At 36.5% G+C, this 24183-nt stretch overlaps 1 protein-coding gene across 1 annotated transcript in view; it reads right to left on the reverse strand.

Annotated features, from left to right (window-relative positions):
- Positions 1-410: 410 nt before the first annotated feature.
- The window catches only part of hs3st4 (heparan sulfate (glucosamine) 3-O-sulfotransferase 4), a gene marked incomplete at its 3' end in the record, with an annotated part of 163475 nt that continues 139702 nt past the window's right edge, over positions 411-24183 (reverse strand). The window contains exon 2 of the mRNA XM_079834163.1: positions 411-1065. Coding sequence (XP_079690289.1) covers positions 411-1065 — 655 coding nt within the window. The remainder of the gene's footprint in view (positions 1066-24183) is intronic.

The raw sequence follows: 24183 nt of genomic DNA on the forward strand, positions 1-24183 counted from the left end.
GAGAGAGAGAGAGAGAGAGAGAGAGAGAGAGAGAGAGAGAGAGAGAGAGAAGATTAAAAAATAAAACCCTCAGGGTGATGGTGGGTAAGGACACTTAACTCATCGCATGCATCATCATATAACACATGATTCATATAGCAACTCTTTCTGAACAAAATGAATAAAATCCTCTTGACAAATATAAATATATTTATGTTTGGGGTAATATCTACAATAACCTTTGCCATAATGAACACCATTGGTATTGGGGGTTGACAGAGCAGATTAGCACTCTTGCGATGGGTACACACACACACATTCGCAAAGACAGCAACGATCGATTGATGTGTTGAAGCACAGATCGAGGGGGCGATGAGGAATGGGGAAGGTTCGGCTATGAGAAGGCTGGTGGTGCGGAGAGCAGCAGGGGTTTAGTCCCGAGAGCCAGGCGAATTGCCATCCTCCTCCAGTTCCCACTGAAAGTTTTGCCCTGTCATTTGGTAGAACATCATGTTAAAGGGCTTGTAGAATTTGTGCAGTCTGCGAATGACATCGGGGTCTATTTTGGGGTGAGTTCTGCCCTTGGACTTGCCAAGGCACCGTGGGGTACTGCTGTCCTCTGGCTTCTTCAAGCATGGGAATCCCTTGGTTTTATTAAAATAGAAATGTTTGTCAGTAACAATACGCTTGAGTCCCAGGAAATCCTGGACCTTTGCCATCTCGCCGGACGGATCAACGATAAGCCGCTCTCCGCTGACAAAGTGCATCTGCGAGAGAGGGAAATACTGCATCCAGCTCTCCAGGTGAAGTGCGTAGATCCCTATTCGCAACGCGCTCCACGATGCATCGATCAAGCCCAGCGTTCGGTTCTTGAACGCCAGCACTTCGAAGGTGGGGATCTCGGGCCTCTTGGAGAGCGTCTGAGTATAGTCCGAAATGGCTCTGGTCACTGGATTGCGGACGACTATGATTAGTTTAATGTCTCTCGCCATCGAGTGGATTCGCTTCGGCGCGCTGTTTGTCACAAAGTAGCTGGGCGTCTTCTCCATTGTGATCTGTCCCTCCAGAGTAGACGGCATCAGTTCCCTGCAAACACCAGAAGCGAGACAAGCAAATTAGTGTGAAGCAGTAATTCACACCATCTCTATTATTAAAAGCAATACCCAAGGACACGATACGTGCAAAATTGATTCAACTAGTAAGTGGGATATTATTTGAAATCACACTTGAAAATAACTGTTATCATCACTGGACATACTATTGCACGTAGGAGCGTACAGATAATTACAGCTGTGGAGTAACATACAAGAGATAAAAGACCAAAGATAAAACGTGTACGTGTGTAAGCGTGTTGGTTGTTTAATTGACTCCATCTGTGTTACTCCTGGCGCTGTTTTGGAACTTTAATAACAAGTGCACTGCATATCATTAATACTGCTGAGCCTGGGGTATTGTTTTATCATACATTTACTCACAGTTTTACACTCCCAGCAAGCACAAAGGCTTTTTACTATTATTTTTGAATGTTTCATTGTGGTTGCAGTTAGATCATTTTGCAGTATAACATTCTAGAAATCACACAGAAACAAATAATGTAAATAAAACAAAACTTGGTGTAAATACCAGGCCTGTTTTCTTTAACCTCACACAAAAAAACGCACATACAGTATGTATTACAATAAAAAACAAATCGAGAGCAAACTGCAGCATTTGTTGTGTATTCATTTAAGTATTAAAATAATGTAATCTGAACATGTACGTTTAAATTTAAAATGTTAAAATTGTATTGAAAAAGCGACATCCGGCAGTTAGACATAATCTTAAAAAAAAATTGGGAAAAAAGAGTTTATTACATTAATAAATTAATAAATTACATTAATTACCTCTTTAAGGTGTATTTATTTAGTCCATCTTAGACATTCTACTAACTAACTCTAATTTGAGTATAGTAGACTGTTAGGTTTGGTTTGAGTGTTATTAGAATATGTTGACATGTAGTTGCAAAGTTACTTATAGTCAGTAGAATGTCTAAAGTTGATTAATCGAAATAAAAGTGTTACCGTTTATTTAAAAAAATGCTTTATGCTGTTTATTTGGATATAAATGAATCATATAGTCTTTGATGTACATTTTATTCAGAATGGTCATTAATAGAAAGATAATGATATTAATAAATATTATATTATTGAAAAACTGATGGAGTGTATCTAAAACTGTATTATGTTACTGGCAAACACTTTCATTTGTAAGATTTGAAGACATTTTGATGATTTATGTAATACCAGGCTGGATGTGGTAATGAGTTTATTAAAATGTTGCTAAACAGAAGTATATTCAAGCGTTCTATTACTATACTTCTTTTAAAGTGCAAATAAGAAAGCATATACAGTCTATTTCTCATGTACATATACTTTATGTACTTCTCAGAAATATACTTAAAATGACACTTAAACATACTTGACAGAAAAGTATATTTGCCCAATACTTGTACTCAATCTTTTGATCGAGATATACTTAAAATAATAAATAAGTATTCCAAGTATACTTGGCTTGTAGTTGACTTTACTATTTTGATTGAGTAGCCTTTTTAAATAGAATTAAATGTTGCTGCAACATTGTTAAAATGTGTATTTAATACATTTAAACCCATACATCTGTTGCAGTTCATAAAATAAATACATGATCAACATTGTCACTGCTTAAAAAGGCATCCTATGACCTTTCTCCTCTTCTTGCTCTGATTTAATAATGTTCAAATGCCTCACTGGCAAGAAAACATGTTAATTATGACATTTTCTGTCAGAAGAGATGTTTGTGCTTTGAGCGCTACATCTGAGTGATTACAGTCAGCTGTTTGTCACCGTATGAAGTATTGTGTTCAACTTTTTTTATCATCAAGATCAAACTGGGAGATGAATCAGTGCAGTAGGAAAGAGTCATTCATAAGTGAAGGAAATTAAATAAATATTGATCTCTGTTTTGAGCTTATATTGCGATGTGATCCATGCCTCAGGAGTGAAAAACAAATGAATATTTAGCAAGCTCTCTGCTCTATGATCTATTCATACTGATCTATTCAGTATGATCCCTCATTAAATCTCACAACAAGAATTTGACCTAAATTTATGACTACATAATTAATTTGCCTTCAGTTCTACGTAATTGAGACAATATGAGGCCCATGAGTACGTTCAGAAACCCCCCAAAATCATATATATAAAATTCTATGTATTCACTGAAATAAGCTGATTTTATTCAATACTCTAGTAAAACATAAATACATGTATTTCACAGAGTGACTGCTAACAGATTAAAATATAATATTATAATGTAATGGCAGTGTTGGAGAAACTATTTTAAAACTGTAGCTTGTCAACGACAGTCTTGATAAAGTAATTAGTTACACAACAAGCTAACTTCATTGAAGCTATTTAAGGACAAGATATTTATAAGATATACCTATCAGATCATAACATTTATAATTTAACAGTATTTGAGTCTTCTTCGAATCGAGATTCGGGTGATAACATTAAACTTCAACAGACATTTACACAAAAAATGTGTATATTGTTAAATAATATTTTTCCTTATAAAAGACACAGGGCCCAAATATAACAATCTGAGTGCATGGTCTGAAGCGCATGGTGCACTTAGAGCGTGTCTGAATCCACTTTTGCTAGTTTAACGATGGAAAAAACGGCCGGCGGTCTAAAAGGGTTGTACCTTGAAGAGATGGGCGATATGTACAATTTACATTTGAAATGTAAATATAGATTCTGTATTTATTCATAGTCTACTGGTGCAAACACTGGAAAAAATAGTGCAAACAGCAAAAGTAATAATCCCAACTATGTCTTCAGATTACAAAAAAATAGCAAATAATGATGAGCACCAGCCAATGAGACTGCCGTTTGCGCATTCGTTTCTGCTTGTTCATAAAGGCTGAATAATTCCAAATGCCGTTATTTTACAGGAAATACAACAAAGAATTTAGTTTACATGTAGCACGTCAATTCTGCGTGGTATAATGCTGCGTTCACACCAAACGCGAATGGAGTGTCAAAATCGCGTCTACCGCGTCTAGTTGGGCGCTAGAACATTTTTAATCCATTAACACGTCCACAGCGAATTGGACGTACGTATAAATAGAGTGTTTGAAGCGAAATAGACGCGTGTTCAAGGCGCTCCAGGAGAAATATGTCATAAAACACCACTCTTCCTCTTTTCATTTTCATTAAAAAAAATATATGAAACATTAATAGCCACACAAATGTGGTCCAGGCAACTCCTACACTATCTTCACTGCATGTATATTTAAATATCCTAAAAATAAAGTTATGAAACTTCTCTTTGCCCTCAGTCAAAATGATTTGCAGACAACAAATGATAGTAGAGGAAGTTACTTGTTTAGCGATAAACTCCTCCGCAGCTTTCGCCATATTTGTTTTTGTTCTGCACATGAGCTGCGAATGGGTTGCGTCATCAACTAGGCTTTATCGTTATTATCGCGGTAAGATTAATTCTTATCATGAGGATAATCTTTACAGATATATCGCAAACGATAAGATATTGCCCATCCCTAGTACCTAGTGGCGTAACATGCAATAAACCAATCAGAGTCTCATCTCCCGTTCCCTTTAAAAGCCAGTTGTGCTCGTGCCATGGCGGATTCACTATTTACATGGCGGAATTTGCGAGTGGAAAGACCGAATGCTTCTCCAGAGAGGAATCCTTTTATTTTTAATATTTAAAAATGTTTGTGTGCTGCTGCGCGTCCCTGTGTGTGTAATAAACAGTGTACTTACGTTGTGTACCCGCCTATAGGCGCATACTATCAACACAAAATAACACAAAAAATACTGCGCTTTTGACTTCAGAGCAGGTTTTTGTTGGTCAATGGCACAGTCGTTTTCTGTTGCCTCAAAATAGCAATGCACCAACAATGCGCCTGAACACACCTCAAACAAGTGGTAAAACTGCAAAAGCATTTGAAGAGAGACAACGCAAATGTATGGTTTTAAATACACACAGTTGGTAATATAATCCTGTCTGTGGCTGCATAGACCCAACCACCCAAAGCCAAATATAAACTTGTGTAGAGCGATTTCGGCTGAATTAAAGCATTCGAGGCTGAGGGTCTTACTTTAGGGCACAGCGGTTAAAAAGCAGGTCTTTAACTTTAGCTGAAGCCTGTCAAAATGTTCTGCACTCTTTATTATGTAACTCTTGACATATTTGCTTTCTCGTTGTGTTTGACCTTTTCCAGCTTTAATGGAGCGGAATATAAATAAATAAATCAGAGTCTTTGTTAAACCTGCCATAAAAACAAATTCTCAAAACTAAACAGACAAATTAAACAAATATAAAAAAAAATCACATTGAACAATAGCACTCACTTTGTGCAATGACAATACTTCTAGCGAAATTAAGAATAGTAGAGCATATTACGTTTTCTTGTTCTCTTTAACCTCTCTGGAAAGTATTGTATTTCCACTCAAATTGCCACCTACTGCTCCTTATAATTATTAGATTTATTGTAGTCAACAATAGTGTAAGAGATCAACCTTCTAAAAGCATATTATCTGACAGTTCAACAAGTGGGACACTGAAGATGCTGTCAAACTACCATCTTCAGCTGATGGGCAGGATTTACTGCTATGATATTACCTGAAAAAACATTACTCTGAGGCATTACTGATGAAAAAAGCAGTAACCTTTGATAAAGGAAGTTATACTGTAAGTAAAGATCATAAGAGAGAGGACCAGCTGCTTTGTTACATTCGGTGCAGTGTAATTCATCATCTTTTTTACCCAACGTGAAATATTTAAATGGGTTTTAAAAATGTGATTAATTTGCAGTATGTTATGTATGTGCATTTATATTAGATCACCCATAATCGTATTATTGACTTCTTGGATAACCATCTGCCAGTGTGCTTGTACGGGTGTGGGAACTACATTTCTGGTAGAAGGGACTGGTAGATACATCTGAAATGATATTTTGAAATTGTGTTCTTTCATCTTACATTCACTTTGCAAAACCTACTGGTACTGGTTGCAGACAAAGCTGAAGGTTCAAAGTGCACCGTAATGTGAAAAGGCAGCACAAACTGCACTCACAATAGATTGGATACTGTATGTGCAGCTTCATAGTACTGCAGCACCTTGTACAGATGTAATTTATTATATGGATGCAGACGGATTGAGGAGCTCAAATATAAGCATTGTTAAATCCTATTACATTGAAGTATACCTCCGTTCACAGGTGAAATGTCTAAAAATGACAATGTTGATGTGTGCATTTTTTAAAAGTTAAAATACATACTTTTATCCCAGTTTAATATGCAGAGACAACATCTGTAATCAGCATTTGTCGGTTGATTTTGCCCCAAAAGCATAAGACTCTGGCTCTGCGGTACTGCATCCATCCACACTTTTCTCACATTATCACAGTTTATATGCTATAGTTTAGAAAATGGTAATAAAATATGACAAGAACTCAGAGTTAAATGGTGTCAGAACAAATTCATCTTGATAATGTCAAATGACTTTGATAGAAATGTATGCAATGGATTACAATCAACCAATCAGGTGTGAGCTGTTCAATTTAAGTAAACAATTAGATAATACCAATTTAGGTCAACCAATTACCAAGCAATGCTTAATTTAGTTCAGTCTGTGGTGTAAAAGGTCGCAAAAAAACCCTTAAGCAAAACATGGTCAAGTCAAAGTGTCTGAATAATTTTGGTCACAAATTTGTATCAATTTTACTGGTAGTCCACTGTATGAAGAATGTGTCAGGGTTGGATAACATAGAAAGGAGCGAGGAATCAAATGCAGGAAGAATATTAATTTTAGTTAAATAAGAAAAATATAAACAGAACAAACAAAACACCCACAAGGGGGAAAACCAATCTAAAACTTACAAAACACAAGGATAAGGGAACAAGAAGCCAATGGGAAGCACATGACAGGAAACAGAACAACGATCCAGCACAGAACTGCAAACACAAGGAGATTATAAAGGGAACAAACAAGGCAGGATGGGGGAGAACAGGTGGGGCAAATCAATCAATAATCAGGTAACAAGAGGGGCGGGGTCAGGACAATAGACAAGAGTCATGAGTCATGACATCGCACCAAACATGACAAACACAAGCACATGACTAGCAACGACAAATACTAGCAAAGACAAACCAGGAAGTGTCAGAGCTCTGTCACAAACCAATAAAATAGAACAGAAGTGACAGAACTCTGACAAAATGTTAATATGGGTATAATATGTCACAGTTTATTTTATTTTGCTATCCTCATTTACATAAAATAAATATAGTGTCCTGCAGAAAATGTATTGAACCTCAGTAAATTAAGTTCGACTAACATTGGAATAAAATTTAGTTTGACAAATGTAACGAAGTAAAACATACTTTAGTAAATTCATTTGACTTAATTCAACTAAATGTTATATGCTGACCCTACTAAACTCGTTTATTCTAATGAAATAAATGAATCAATTATATTAAGTAAGGTAATGAATACATTTGAGAGAATATTGCTGATTATAGTGTTAGTCTCAATTTCAATCTATATGTAGAGAATGTCTTCTGATGTGACAGCTGTCGCTCTCGAACAAATATGCAGATAGCATGAGCCAATCAATCATTGCATGTTGGACACATTTTAAATGAGCATCTCTCCGGGCCGCATTCGAATTCTCCTTGTGGAACACATCGAATAGAGTACATATATCCTCCATGCCCCTCAGCACACGCATGCACACACTCGCTCACAAGTGCCTCTGTAATTTCATTTCTGTAACAGTATTGCACTTCTGATGGGTAATTTCCCAATGGATTATGCTTTGCTCAACATGCTATAGAGCTGTGGCCACTTCTAGAGCAGTAATGGGATATAAAACACATCTGTAGATAGCACAGTGAGTAGGAAGAGTATTAGTTTTCATTACATTCCATCAATGTTCTACACTTCCTCAGTGCGGTAATGAATGACTAAAGATTTTTTGCCCTCTCAAGGTCTTCAGGAGTTGGCTATTTAAAGTCCACGATAAAGGATACGAGATGCCCAGGATGGGGGTTTGTTTGCTCGCAAGTTGAATTAAATAATAAAACTTGCTGAGAGCAACCAAAACGAAAAAAAAAAAAAAAAAAAAACACACATAATGAATCACCTTGGATTCACCTATGTAAATCACATCTAAAGTACAGGCGCAACGAGCAGCAGGCCTCGATGTTTAATAACAACAAGTCATGCTTCTCCAGACGAAACGCTCCGTCAACAGGACAGATGACTGATGCTCAAGGTAACCTTCTTCATTGAGGACGAGCACATAACCGGCCATTGTCCTCATCAAGCTCGATGCAACTCATTATATGTGTAATTGCAAAAATATGGAGATTACGGAGGCGCGATACCTTCATTTGTGATTGAGGTCGAACTCATTTTGATTGTGAGTGAATCAGTCATGGATGGTGTACATTTAAAATGTCAGAGGGAGGAGAGGTGGAACAGAAAACAGAATGCTGATAAACAAGCTAATTTTCCTACGCGCCGTGGATGACTCGCCTGGCCTCGCGCTCAGCTGGAACGGTGAAAAACTGATACAAATGGTTAACAATTGCTTATGCCTGCATGAGGAGTTGCAGCATGACACGGGTCATTCGGGTGGGCAGGTAAATACAGCGCGAGGGGCTGAAAAGGCTTCCCTCGCCATCTGCTGTTTACCTACTCACGCAAATCGCATAATATACCGGAGCTATTTGTCTATAAGCCTTTCCGTGCTTGCATAACGCTTGGATAAACATGCTTAGGACAACAAAACTTAAACAAGACAAATTCCTTTCCTTTGCTCCATGGATCATTTGATGTGGAGTGATTTTTTTTTCTTCTTCTGCTTAATAAACAAAACAAAAGATAAAAATGCATGATGCAAAATGATTGTGAAATTTCTTTTTCATTTAACAGGCATTCTGCGAATGGCAGGTGAGCACACTTAAGAATAAAGGCTAGCAGTCTAATGGACATTTTTAGGGGACTGTTGCTTTTATTGCCTCGTTCTGCTTTGAAGTTAAAAGCATTCTAATTGGCTCTTGCTGTGATCTACAAGACAGAGAAAGATAATACGTGATCCTGAGGTATTATTTTACATGGGGTTATCTCTAAATGCAACTTCTCTGTCTCTAAGGCAGATATGGAAAAAATACTCGCCATTAGGGTTAGAAATTCTAAGGACCATATCGTTCACGTTTGTATCATTGGTTTATTTTTTTAATTTTTTTAAACTATGAAGTAAATTTAATGTTAATGTTACTTACTGAATACTGAATAGCTGTTGATATGTAAATAGATGCTAAATTAAAGTTTGGATTGCAATAACTTTTGGAACTAAACATCAATAATCACATGACTTTTCACTAATTACGCCTATTTATCTCTTCGGTACTATTGAAGAAAAATGAACATCATAATTATTTTTAATAATTAGAAATTAATTATAAAATTGTACCTGCTGTCATAATATATTGAGTAAATAAGAGTATCACTGGACTTCCATAAATGAAAGTTGACATAGTTAAATTATACATTTCTATACATATAATTTAAAACACTGATTACTAATATCCATTGCTAAAGTTTAAACATAATGTGTCTATGATAGTATATTAATTGGTAGTTCATACAAAAATGACATTTGTAACAGTACGAGTTGAGATAACCCTGCATTTTGTGCATCCCTTTTATAACTCTCAATTGTTCCGCTCACAATGTTTCCCACAACAGCTCTGCATGTATACCTTGGTTGTTTATCAAGGGGATGTATTGGCAGAATAGCCTGTTTGTTTCAGGATGAGGGAGGGGCTCATGGCAGAGATTCAAGAAGAAGTCAATAACAAGAGCAAGACTTTACCCAAAAATAAGTCAATAAATGCAATGATGAACTGCTCCAAGACATAAAACTTTGTTGTAATTATAGAGAAGGCATTCAAGCAATATCAGCATACAGCATATTTTCATCATAAATGAAAGTGAAAAAAAAAATGTGAATAATAAATAGTGCACAAACATTAGGAGCAGTGAGTAGTGAACACACACACACACACACACACACACACACACACACACACACACACACACACACACACACACACACACACACTGCAAACCGTGGACACGCACACACACCCGGAGCAGAGGGCACTGTGGCGCCCGGGGAGCAATTGGGGGTTAGGGGGTTAGTTGGGGATTTCCTGCCAGTATTGAGAATCGAACCCGGAACCTTCAGGTTACCAGTCTGAGGCCTTGTCCACATGAACACAGGTATTTTCAAAACCGCAGCTTTTTCTATGTGGTTTGGCCGTTCATCCACACGCAAACGCAGTATCCGGATACTGAAACCAAACTTTTTTCAAAACTCCTGCCAGGGTGAAGATTTTTAGAAACTCTGGTTGTAGTGTTGTTGTGTGGACAGTGAAACCGGAGATTTTGGCTTGTTATGTCAGAACCTGAACTGGAAATAAGCTTTTTTTCCAGGCTTCTGATTGGCCAACATGGCTTTACGGCAGTGTTGGGTAAGTTACTCTAAAAAAGTAAGTAAGTAATTACATCTTCAATAGTGTAATTAGATTACTGTACAAATTACTCTCTCCAAAAAGTATTGAATTACTTATTACTAATTACTTTCCAAATCTATATCAACCTCGACTAGTTAAGCGATTCAAGGATAGACATGAAACGGTTCTTTAAATTCATTCAAATAAATAATATAAAACTACATCAATTATTCTTATTAACTGACCAAAGTATTAGAAATGTTAGAAGGATACATAAAAACATGCATTTTAAAGTTAGACTCTAAATGTTGATGTTAATTCCACTACTGTATTATATAATTATATAATTATATAATTATATTATATAATTATAAAATTGTATTTAATATTAAGTTCAATTACATCAGAAGCAACTGTAATTAAATTACAGAAAAAATAAGAGTAATCCCTTACTTTACTTTTTCAAGGGAAAAGTAATTAAATTACATAAACTACAGTAACGGAAAAACTCGACGAAAAATATAAAAATACCCGTGTACGTGTGGACTAAGCCTGACTCTCTAACAATATGTTAGTCAATAAAGCGATGAAGGTAAAATGTGTAATTTCTGCATTGACAAATTTCTCCGATCTACAACGGATATAGCCAGGTTAGGTTGAACCAGTGTTGCCATGTCGGGATGCTCAAACAAACAGAGCAATATTTTTATAGCACCAAAGAGACAGTGTTTACACTTTTGGTGGAATCATCCTACGAATGGTTTATTTATGTTTATCTATTTTAACACTGAAATATTATACACTTCAGCTTTAAAGAGTTAGTTCACCCAAAACTAAACATTCTGTCCTTATTTATTCACCTTCATGTCATGTATTTCCTTTTTTTCCTGCTGTGGGAAACAGAAGTATACATAATGAAAAATGTAGCTTTGTTGTTTTTAATGTTATTTTGGGCCCAGTTGCCATTCATTGTAGACAAAAACAGAGGCTTCTTCAAAATATCATATTTTGTGTTCCGCAAAAGAAAGTCATACAGGTTTGGAACAACACGAGGGTGAGTAAATGATGACAATCTTCATTTTGGGGGATGCACATACAGTATGTTCTTATGTACCAAAAACATGGTTCTACCATAAGTATTGCCAGCATCTAAAACGTAACACATTTATGTATGAACAACTATACAGATGTACAAATGTTCAGAAATCCTTCAATATAAGAGTATTTTGCTTCTTTTGTCATTTTTGCAATACATTTTTGTAATTGCACTTAGGGTTAGGGTTATGATTTTTTTTAATATATATTCTATGGCCTGGTTTCAAAGACAGGCCTTATTTCAGTTAGGACATTTAAGTAGCTTTTATAAACGTGCCTTAGAAAAAAAGCATTACTGGTGTGCATTTTGAGACAAAACACATTTTCAGGTTTGTCAGTGCAAGTTGCTTTCAGTTAAAACAGCTCAAACATTTTAATCTGGGACTATAGTCTTAAGACTAGTCTGTGAAACTTGGGGTACATTTTAAAAATAAATGGTTATATTTAGTGATAGGAGAGCAACTAGATACTCAAAAGTGTCTATGTGTGACCTGTGCTGGCAAAATGAGTTTCCCAATTCTTTTCACATTCTCTGTTAAAAAAAAACCTGATTTGTTTGAATCGGACAAAAAATGACTGAGCTACACGTTGATGGAGTCAGCAAAGTCGGTTTTGAGAAAAACTGAGTTAAAGTTTTTAAAAGGTTCCAAAACAAAATCACCTAACAACCATAACCTTAAAACCCCTGGTAATATCACCACATTTGGCACACACCAAGTCAAAACCCATATCAATAGGAAAAAATATATATATTAAACTTTTTTCCATGATACCACAATTGTTTGATTAACATTAATGAAATAGACAGTCTATATATTAAGATCTACTGTACCACACAGATCCTAAATAATGTTAACCAAACAGTTAACTTAAGACATAGCACATAATGTTTGCGTGAATACTCGCCAAGACGGATATTTTGAAATACTGTAAATCTGTGTATATTACATACAGTGTTGTAAATATTACATTGATACATTTCTTCATAAATAATTGTCAGGAAGGTAGGGGGCATACTGTAATGCTGTAGCCATTTTAGAGACTGTCAGTATGTCCATATTGAAAATTTCAGCATCTTAACAACCCCCCCAAAAAGCATGTTTTTGTACCTGTTAATGTTACATACGAATACTTATAAACATTGAGACCAGGCTGAGCATGAAGTGCGCTGAAATCCCAAGCATTTAACAGACAACCGCGAAAGCCAATGCAGCCGAAAATCAACACTCAATCTCACTACAAGCGCTCAGACAAATCTAGACTTTTGGTATGATACGAAGAGGGCCAAAACACACAGGGAATTGTTTTTCTTTTCTTATGGGGTGAATAGAAAGGCTTTCTTAGAACAATGCCAAGAGACTTGACAGGATGAAGCACCTACGACAGTTCCCCAGACAGTCGTGCCTCTGTTTCCTTTGCTCTCTCACCCGCCTGACTGATGTTGTGCTAAGAGAGCTGTAGAACAGTCAGTTTAGAAGTTGCATGGAGAGAGGTGCGAGTAATTAAGACAACAACACGTTCTCCCCGCTGCAAGTAAAGCCCGTTCTGCTTCCCTGAGAACTGTTCACTTCAATGAAACCGTTTAGGAGAGAACTGACAGCTGGTCTTGATCAAAAAACCTTTTCTGTTCTCTCCTCCCGCGATCCCCAGAAGGCCATTCTACGTCCAACAGCGAGACAGCACACAGTGCATCGCTACCCGTCCTGCCAGCCTGCTGCACTTAGATCTAAAGCTATGTTTATGAGCCTCTCGGACATGCTGAGCGTGATGAACTGAACCAGAGGAGAAGCTTTATGGATCTTTGGAATATCACCATAAAGCTGATAATTGCTCCATGAAACCAGCCTGTATATCACCCTGTAAATTAGCTTGTTTTCCCTCGCAACATCATTTTAACGAGAAATTGCAGAGGAAGGAGCCACACCTCCGAGCGTCAGGCTCTAGTTATGAATTCGGTCCTGAGGGGAGAGCAGAAGCAAATTTTGTTTTCCCTTTTTATCACTCGCACACGGCATGGATGGCTCTAGAAAACTGCCATTCACTGGAATATGTATGCAGCTACTTTCGAACTTGTGTTTGTTTTCGTTGCTTTTGATGGGGTGAGAAGAGCGCTTCAGGCTACACGCATACAATTTCCTCACAATAGCCCTGAATATCTTGTGATTGGCGAGGCAGTTACAAAAACAAGTAGATGCAACGTTTGGCTCCCTGCTATAGAGCACCGGCGACTACACAAGTGCACTGATCAGTCATTTAATATTTGACCAAGATGCAATTGAAAAATGATTGCCATCCGAAAAAAATAAAAAATAAAAGGGAGGTAGAAGTCACACCTGGGTACAATAGAGGCAGAGGCTATAATTTCTATCCAGAAAATCTAGCTGATATGGTTCAGTTAAGCAGAACTGATTAATATGACAGATTGGATGTGATAGATTTTATTGCCAAAAAGAAACAGTGATGAGCACTCATCCAGGTACTGAGAGAGATTGCACCGCTGCTCATGAATGATAACACCACAGCTTTTCTACTCTGCATGAGTGACAGGAGTTACAGGCATCCATTAGTGCTGGGATAACCGTGTAGACCCACACATTAAAATCAGGCTTTTCCATATGGCTCCCATCCATGATAACAGACTGACACCAGAGAAGAAATGCACCATGAATCAACCATGTCATTTCTTCCACTTGTCCATACAAGTAATACATCATGATCCAATGTGTATGAGGCATATTTAACAATTAGAGCTGCCAATTGATTAAAGATTTTAATCAAATTAATTGCATGATATGCCAATTAATTCATCGAATTGATGACAATTTATCTCATATATCAGCATTTGCTGAGAATAGGAGTCTGCCAGAGTAGACTTTTACACTGAGTATTCTTGCTTTTATTACGTTTTCAAATTGATTTATATAAACTTCTGCCAAGAGGCTGTTTTTTTTTTCTTCCAGTTGCAAAAACATTATACTTTTTTCCATTCAAGTTTACGCACAGGTCAGGGGAATCATTAATTACTTTTTATTGATTTATTTTTATTGCACTACTGTTCAAAATTTTGGCATCAGTAAGATTATTTTGTTCAGCAAGGATGCATTATACTGATCAAAAGTGACAGTAACAACTTTGATAATGTTAAAAATGATTTCAAATAAACGCTGTTCTTTTGAACTTTCTATTCATCAATGAATCCTGAAAAAAAATATTATGATTTCCACACGAATTTCAAGCAGCACAACTGTTTTCAACATTGATAATAATCAGAAATGTTTCTTGAGCACCAAATTAGCATATTAGAGTGATTTCTGAAGGATCACGTGACACTGACGACTAATAATGAGTAAAGGCCTGTACACACCGGGACGAATATCGCGCGTGCTTATCGCCAGCGTTTTTCGTGGCGTTTTTCGGCGCGTCTTAAGTGTTCACACCAATGAATGTGCAAATTCAATAGATAGCACTCCCGGTACACAAGGTGGTGCTGTGGCACTTAACGCTTCTGACACTCGCTTGTCACACAGAAGAAGAAGAGAGACAGTATTTACGTGCTTGCCAAAACCATAATTATATTATGTCTATGGCCAAAACCATTCACACACTTTTTGATAGCTGGCAAGCAGCATTAGCAGCTCATCTCCTTCTTTGTCTACTTACTACTTCTTCGTCGTATCAATGTGTGCTCAGCAAGACCGTTTTGTGCTTGAGTGCCACCAAATCGTGTTTTACTGTCACTTCAGCAGCTCCAGCCACGTGAACAAAAGCGCTGATCTCATTGGTTGGCCAGTTTTTAACGTGGCGCGTCAAAGTAAAAAACAAAACTGAGGCGTTTTTTGTAAATTACACTTTTACGCCTGCCGTTTTGCGCGTCCGTGTGCATACTCGCATTGGCGCCCTTTGTTTAGTCACGAGGCGTTAAACGTCGGCGATAAACATGCGCGGAAATCGTCCCGGTGTGAACAGGCCTTTATGATGCTGAAAAAGAAAGAAAGAAAGAAAGAAAGAAGTAATCCAGTAATCCACGTGCTTGCGACACACTGGAGCTCTCGCTGGAGCACAGGTTCAAGTTTGACCTGCTTTCCTTTCCCCTTCTCTCTTCCCAATAATTTCCTTCTCTCTGTCTATACTGTATTATTTAATAAAAGGCAAAAAGCCCATAAATAAAAAAGGAGGATGCAGTATGCCTCTAAGAACAAAATAAGACCTAAGTAGACTGTCTTATGCTGTTGTTTTTCTGATGTGCTGAAGTCCTCTGAAGCACAACAGTACTTTTAGAGTGCTGTTAGTCTGCAGGCACTCCATTGAGTCTGATATTTGCTTGAGTCAGCATCACAGGACCCCATTTGTCCAGTGCACTTACTTATAATAGCTTTGTGCAAAGCAGCATTTGGGAGCTAGGGCTCCGCTCGTTCCACGAATGACACTTCACTGCTCTAACATCACATACTACGGAACATTTCTCTCTTGATACAGTCAAACGTGATGTATTTTCTCAATTTCCCTGCTCTGACTCACTAGACTGGGAATTACTAGCCTTTGAGAAAATCTAGCCGCAACGGATTCATATATTCACTAACAATGCACAATGGGTGAGCCATTCAGACATCACTGTAGCAGTCATTATTGAAATAATATCAAAGTTTTCCGTATCTTCTGCTCATTGGCGATAGTGTTATTTGCAGCATGAAAGTGAACTCCTAACCATATTTAAATTACCCCCCCCCCCTCTCTCTCTCGAGCCAGTTTTGCTAAATCCTTTAAATATATCTAAGATTCAATTTATTTCTCTATCTGTGTGAAAGGCTCAGGCCGGCAGCAGCCTCCTGACTGAGAAGCCATTCACAGGTATGAGCTCTTTGAGATGTGAAGAACCTGGAAGATTTTTTTATTTATTTAATTTAAAAACAGATTTAGTAAAATATATCAAAGCTTTTGATTTTTATCCAGATGGTTCTGCAGTCAGGACAGACTTCTTTTTTTTTTATTTATCTCTACAAACTTATCCAGAAAATGAGTACAAATTTTAGTTTCTGAAAGTTTATTTTTTACTCGTTATTGTATATTGCACTCTAGGGGCCCGTTCTTCGTACGTTGCTTATTACATCTGAGATGATTTGACTTTTAATCGTGATAACTGATCTCTGGCTAATTTGGTTCTTCAAACGAATTTGCGGATTGGATTAAAATATCTGGATTAAATGATCTAAGATCACTGCGCGTTCTTGTGTTCCCTGAAGAGGGCAGATGCATCGATACTCGAAACCACGATCAGCAATGCAGCGATTGGCTGGCGTCAAGACAGCAACGTAATGACATCATATAATTAAAAAAGCCACCTGGCAAAAAACGTGACAAATTATACAATAAAAACCCCACGAATTTCTGGACCTTTATAAGGAAACAGCCAAACCACCAAACCAACATAAAAGTTATTATAGATAAATGATAAATGTTTTTTGTTTTTTTAACATGATTACCAATTATTTATATTCACGATTTTATACAGTATTTGTACACCCTTTACATTTTTATTTCAATGTTGTAATTTAATTTTTAATTCAATTTGGAGCAGATTTGTAACGTGACAGTATTAAAGTTTCTTAAGGGTCAAGATCAAATTATCTGCATCTCTTGCGCTGCATCAAGCCACTCCCATATATCTGTGATCACTTAAATTAATGCATGGCTCAGAGTACAACATGTGTGTAAACCTCCAATAAAATTATAAAGTAATTATTCCATCACAAATAAATCGCTCAATCAAGTGGCTGTGTCTATATTATTATACAACATTATAATATTATATACATTCTCATATGCATATAAAATATAACATTTTTATATTATTATTATTATTTAAAATTATTATTATTGCCCCTGGTTCAGTATTGAACTATTGTAATAAAGTAGCAGTGGCTGGGACAGATTTTAAGTATCACCTCAGATGCAATCTAATCCTGTTTACATGAAATAAGCCTGCTCATGAGCAGGTTTAAGCTTACGGACCTGTTACTATGACAGCAAGTCCAGGATGAGCTTTGAAGAACCAAACAATCCGAGATCAATTCAAATCGTCAACAATCAAATCCAGCTAACTGAGTTAGCGACGTACGAAGAACGGGCCCCAGATGGTCACTGTGTTTTTACCAGGTAAGATCAACATTCCTGTTTGAAAACATAGTCCTAACCTTATTCCTACCCATAACTTATCCTTAAAATTAGAGGGAAAGGATGGTGAATAACACTGCCTAAACTTGACATTAACTGTAAACTCGTCCCTTAAATCTTATTGGTTGATTCACACAGGAGTGCTGGAAGGTTCGTCAGCTTCAGTTCTTTGGGGTGGTTGAGGTGCTATATAGCATCGCTACCATATAAAGAACCTATTAACCCTCTCGAGTCGAGTCGGCTCAGTGTGGTTCTTCAGCAGTTCTTCAGCGGTTCTTTGGGGTGGTTGAAGTGCTATAGCACTACTGCCATACAAACAGTCCGTTGAGCCCCTGTATGGTTCTCTAACTCTCTCTTAGTCTCTTAGTTTAGTTGGGGAAAGGATTAAAACCACATTAAAATATAGTTTATTTCCTGAAGATAACGTGGTTCTCAAGATTTTTGCCCCCAAGGCCGCCATATAAAGAAATATTCCAGGGCCCCCACATAAGACTTTTTGACCTCATGAAAGTGATTCAAATCAGCTTTTGCCAATGTTGTAAATTCTCATTCATAGCAAACATATGAAAGTGGAGTAACATATCTCAAATTTAAGGAGGACAATGGGTTGGTGGTGGGATGCAACAAGACAATTGGAATACAATTGGAGGATGAGAGAAAGATGGTGATTGGCTGTAGTCTTTGAATGAATGTACCTCTTATGACACCCATTTGACCATTTGACAAAGGTTCTGTATATCCCATAAAGTGGTTGGTGTTAATGATTACAAGCCAATGAACCACTTTTAGTGCTATTAACCACCATTTTTATTTAGTGTTGGAATGTAGTTGCATAATCAACAAAGTTGGTGATCCAGGAGCATGTATTTGGCGAAATCACATTTACCCACACAGGGCAATTGAGTAGATAGTATTGTATTGAAAAATGTTACGTTCTGAAACAACCCGTTCTCACTCCCAAGGCGTCAAAATCTGAAGCATGGTCAAGTGCCTTCCGCATCACAATGAAGACGCTTTTTTGACACGGAGGTGCTCCATTGATTTCGATGAGAAACCTTTGGTGTCATACACAGATGCGTTGCGCATGGGAACATTATCTTCATGATGAAATTATATATTGGGTTATGATTTTGCCATTATGACATGTTGAAGTGTGATTCTCAATTAAATCAGCCATTATAATTTTATTTACATTTATTTGCACTCTTTAGACACGATTGAACATGTGACCCAGCCCCATCCCATCCCTAAACCTACCCATTTGTGTATTATATGATATAAAACACATGATATAACAGGCAGATATGACTGCACGCACAATTTATTAAAAAAAGTACAAATATTCCAAGTGTTCTGAGGCCAAACACTTGATTTGTGTGAAGAAAATCGCCAAAAGCGATCAGCGTCTCCATCCTCCGAACATCATGCACACATTCAAATTTCAAAAATTGATCCTGAAGAAATGTTACGTCAGATTTCATAGTGAAATTGTGATGAAACTCTTGGATGTCTTGTGACATATTGCGTCATTATGTCAGCTTTGATTGTAAAATGTCTTTGGCTCTTGTGTGTCTTGTGACCGATTGCGTCATGCTAAAGAGTCGTGTATCGTGTGCGTGCGTGTGTTCAAGGAGCGTCTGGATCATCATTTCAGCGATTAAAACATTAAGATCAACTCTGTTGATCTGTTTACATGAAGATATTGTATGACTTCAGAAGACTTGGAATGCAATATGAGTTAATACTTTTACTCTTTTTTTGTCAGTTTTTGCAATAAATACCTGTGAATGTACTTTTATTTTCCTGTTACCTGTTTTATATTGTTGAGAAGTGGGTAGGTTTAGGGTAGGAGTTGGGTTAGTTGCTCCAAAATATAAAAGTAGCCTATGAATATTCATAAAATCATGTCTGCTTTTACAAATACAAAGAATTAAACCCATCTTGATCTGACGTTTTGGGCAAATAAATGAAATCCTTGGAGCACCCTGCATGTCGATATAGTGGTACCTTTAGCGTCTTCATTGTGATGAACCATGCTTCAGGTTTTGAGTGAGAATGGGTTGTCTGAAACTATTGTAACGTAAAATGTTATCTTCTGAAACTTTTGCAAGAACTTTTGAGTTAAATGGAACTAGCAGACTAGGCCTACATGGGAAAGTTGTAAAAAAAAAAAAAGTAGATATAGATTTGGAATCAAAATGTTCAAAAATGCATTTTGAATGTTTTCCCAAGCAGAATGTTAATTTCAAACGTCTACTATAAAACGCATTTAAATTGAAATATTTTTCATAATTTCTGTCCTACAAAATAACATTTAAAAAAACACACTAAATCAAACAATGAAGGCAAATTGAAGCTGAAATGTTCTGTGTTCTGAATGACTTTCAAAGAAAAATATTCACATGAATAAAAAGTGTGACATCTCTTGCTCTGGTTCTCTCTTGGATTGTTTCCACAAATGAATGCCACTCATTTTGCACACATCAGTCCTGAAAGTATTATTTTTTTTAATTTTTATTTTGCATCACTGACAAAGGTAAAGGCAAAGCTAATATTTACTTTCAGATTTAGGGCCAACCCAAAATGGGCAAAGCACACTTTTACATAAAGTTAACTGATAATTAAAGCTATAATTAATTTTAAAACCTTCTGTATTCTAAATCAAAAGAATAGACTGTTAATATAATCCTTACACCAACCTATAAGAGTGACACAAAAGAGAAAGGAACTAAGATAGAAAAAAAAATCTTGGACTTCACTAATCCATCAAAGCGCTGTGTACGTTTTCCAAGCTCTGATACTCAATGCGTTGACCTTTGATATACTTTAAGGGCGAAAAATATTAAAGCGTTGAGAATGGAGCAAAAGCACCAATGCTTACAGCTAATGTGCATGCAGTGTTGTCATTCAACTCTTAAATGTCACCATCTCTTTTTATCTTGCGTATACTGCAACTTCAAGAGGACATCTTCACTGTACAGTTAAACCAAGACACTCACGCACAGTTATACTGCTGAATGTACTGACAAGCATTTATGGTAAACTAAAATATAAACTTTAAATGTAAACTTTAATGTAATTTTGATTAAGACTTATACAGTATTTCATTTAAATAATAATTACACATTTGTACTGATGCAGTTGCAATGTAGTACACTTAAATATATTAACTCGTTCTTCGTCAGAGTTTCTGAAAAAAGTTGCCTGCCACCACCAGCATTTTTAGTTATTTACACAAAATTTTAATGGCCCCCAGAATAATGCATATTTGAACATACAATATATCAAAACTAAGAAAAGACCCTCTGCTTTTAAACAAAAAAGAAGCTAGTTTCATTCTAGCTTATTGCATTTTTTTTTTTAAATCAAATTTGAATGTGGGTATAAAAAAGCTAAATTTTGTGCAAAAATCTCCTTTTTTGTCAAAAACTACATCTGGATGGGATTGAGAATAATGGTCAAAACATAGATGGAGAAGATGGAGTCTTCACGCCCAAAAGCTTCAAAGTCCTATAGCTCGCCCTGGGTCAACATATCATTCGGTAACATTTGGCAGTTTTGATTTATATTCTGTTTAATGTTGATGATCACATTATTTTACGTATTATATACTGTATATGATATTGCTTGTTCCCGGGGTTTTTTTTGTTTTGTTTTCTTGCTGTTTTGATCCAGATATTTTGTACTCTTTCAGAAGATGTGTCATAGCGCCCCCTACCATATAACAGTGAAAACACAGAAAGCCAGAAAATTCTGTCAATGGAAAGAGTAAACTTTAAGGGCCCTATTTTAACAAATTGAGCACATGGACTAAAGTGCACGGCGGACTAAGGTGGACTAAAGGCGTGTCCGAATCCACTTTTGCTAGTTTAACGACGAGAAAAATGGTCAGCTCATTTCCCATTCCCTTTAAAAGCCAGTTGCGCTTGCACCATGGTGGATTTGCTATTTACATGGCGGAATATAGACACCCTCAACCTGACGAATCAGTTTTCATACATGTGTGTATTGCCACGATTGGTTAAATAAGTAGCCAATTTCCTTCATCATTACTGCTAATAGGTAATTCTGAAACATGTAATGACTATCCATTATGACATGTAGGCATTTTTATCTTTATGTACACAATAATAATTTTACATTATAATCCTTTTTTTTATATTTAAAATGTTTTGTGTGCTGCTGCGCATCCCTGTGTGTGTAATAAGAAGAGTGTACACGCGTTTAAATAATACAAAAAATACTGCGCTTTTGAATTCGACCAGGTTTTTGTTGGTCAATGGCGCAGTCATTTTCAGCTGCCTCAAAATATCTTTTTCAGACCAGCACGCCCATGGGCGCACAAATAGGCACAAATGCATTTTCTATTTAAACAACATGACGTTGGACGTGAAAATGATAACTGCATAGGGCTGAAACTAGCAAAAAACACTTGCACCGCGCCATGTGTATGAAATGCCCTAAATGTAATATCAAATAACACACTACTGTTAAAATTACAATCTGCTTAAATATGCTAGTCAACACACCAAACTACTGTAAGTCGAGTTTTTTAAAGTAAAAAAAAAAAAAGATTACGAAAACATGGATTTAAAATGTACTAATTTACAGTATAATAATTATAAATATAATAAAAATGCACTTTTTAAATGTGTACATAAGGGTGTTAAAAAGTATGCTCTTTTAATACACATAATTGTCCTTTTTTATTTATATATATATATATATATATATATATATATATATATATATATATATATATATATATATATATATATATATATATATATATATATATATATATATTTTGTCCAAGTACTGTTTTTATTATATACTTTTGAGATTTGAAGTACAAGTAAAACACTTCTCTTTCTTCTCCTTTTTTTCATTGCATAAGTGATTTGACCTTTTCTCAAAAAGTTGCATTTTAACAGTAGATCAGGTTTAGATTAACCTTTCCTAAATAAAGTGCTCCTTACCATTATAAGCGTCTTTATTTTAAGACCAAAATTATGCGGGTCACTAAAATCAAGCTAGAACCGCATTAGCTTTCATGGAGACATGATCGCACAGTGGCGTTTATTCGTGAACATCTGGCTTCATGGAAAGAGCCTGCTAAGAACATTATAATCACGTACTGAAGGACTAAGCTGCTCCATTAAAGGCTAAGCTGCACTATTACTGGAACATTTGGTCATACAAATTGTGCTTTTACTGCCGCAAACAACGCTGTGAAAAAAACCCTGCTTAAAAAACACTCCAAAAGCAGGTTTTTTGTTACCTGATCATAGGTTTGAGATGAAAACTCTTCTCTTCAAGACTTGCAGGTGCAATCGTAGAGGATTTATGGGTAATTAAAGCTGTAGCAGTTGTCTAGCAGGCTCTTACGTAAGTGCAAAAAGGAACGCAAAGGAAATTCAAGCAACACATTTGTCATGTGGTCTGCCGCAGCATATGGAGAGGAACGTCTGTTTACTTCCTGTCGCCAAATGTCCATCATTTATCTCTACCTACATAAGCAATATATAGAGCACACTGGCATATAGAGCTTTGGATGATGCAGCATTTCCATGTGAAATGACTAATCTAAATCACTAAACAAACATCCGACCAAAAGTTCCTATTGACATAAAACACATGCCAAACAGATTCGACAGCATGATTACAGTCCTAGATTACAATGTTTTCCAGCCATCAATAATGACCGGACAGCTTCATTCACCATTTTAACTCTCGTTCCATCCCGGAACTATACTCTGAGCTAGACTAATACTGCTTGAGCCCTCTTTTTAGTTTTGGTTTTCATGTATATTTGATGATGATGTGGATCAAAGCACGAGATGTACAATTCAATTTCACTAAGTCACATACAACCCTGTTATGTGCAATGTTGCACCGCTGTTGCTCGATGGTTTCAAGACGTGTACTCTCTTGTCAAATTTCTGCATAATATCTTCTAGCAGCATGCTGTGTCGGCTCAATAAACGAGAAAAATCATTCTTTATCTTCAGAGGGAGCGTCATAGAACATGCCAACTGTGAAATGACTGTCCCAAGTCATTGAGCACTTCGCAGGCTTGCGATTCGAGAGACGGGTCTCGATATAATCCTAGAATGTATCACCAGAAAACCTTGAGGCAACGAATAGCTTGTTTAAGCACTTCCAATAAACCACTGTACATATCAGTAATCTCTTCATCAGAGGTGGAGAATCGTGCATTGCGAACGCAGGATGATGTTTTACAGATATACAGATTAACTAGTGTAATCTGCATGGCCGAAAGGAAGGGACGTGTCAACGTTTATGGATTACTTAAAACCTGAGTCTTAAATCTTTGTCCCTAGGGTTTCTGTCGTCTTGATAATCTCAA

Source organism: Gobio gobio (genome assembly GCF_949357685.1).
Source record: "Gobio gobio genome assembly, chromosome: 1".
NCBI lineage: Eukaryota > Metazoa > Chordata > Actinopteri > Cypriniformes > Gobionidae > Gobio > Gobio gobio.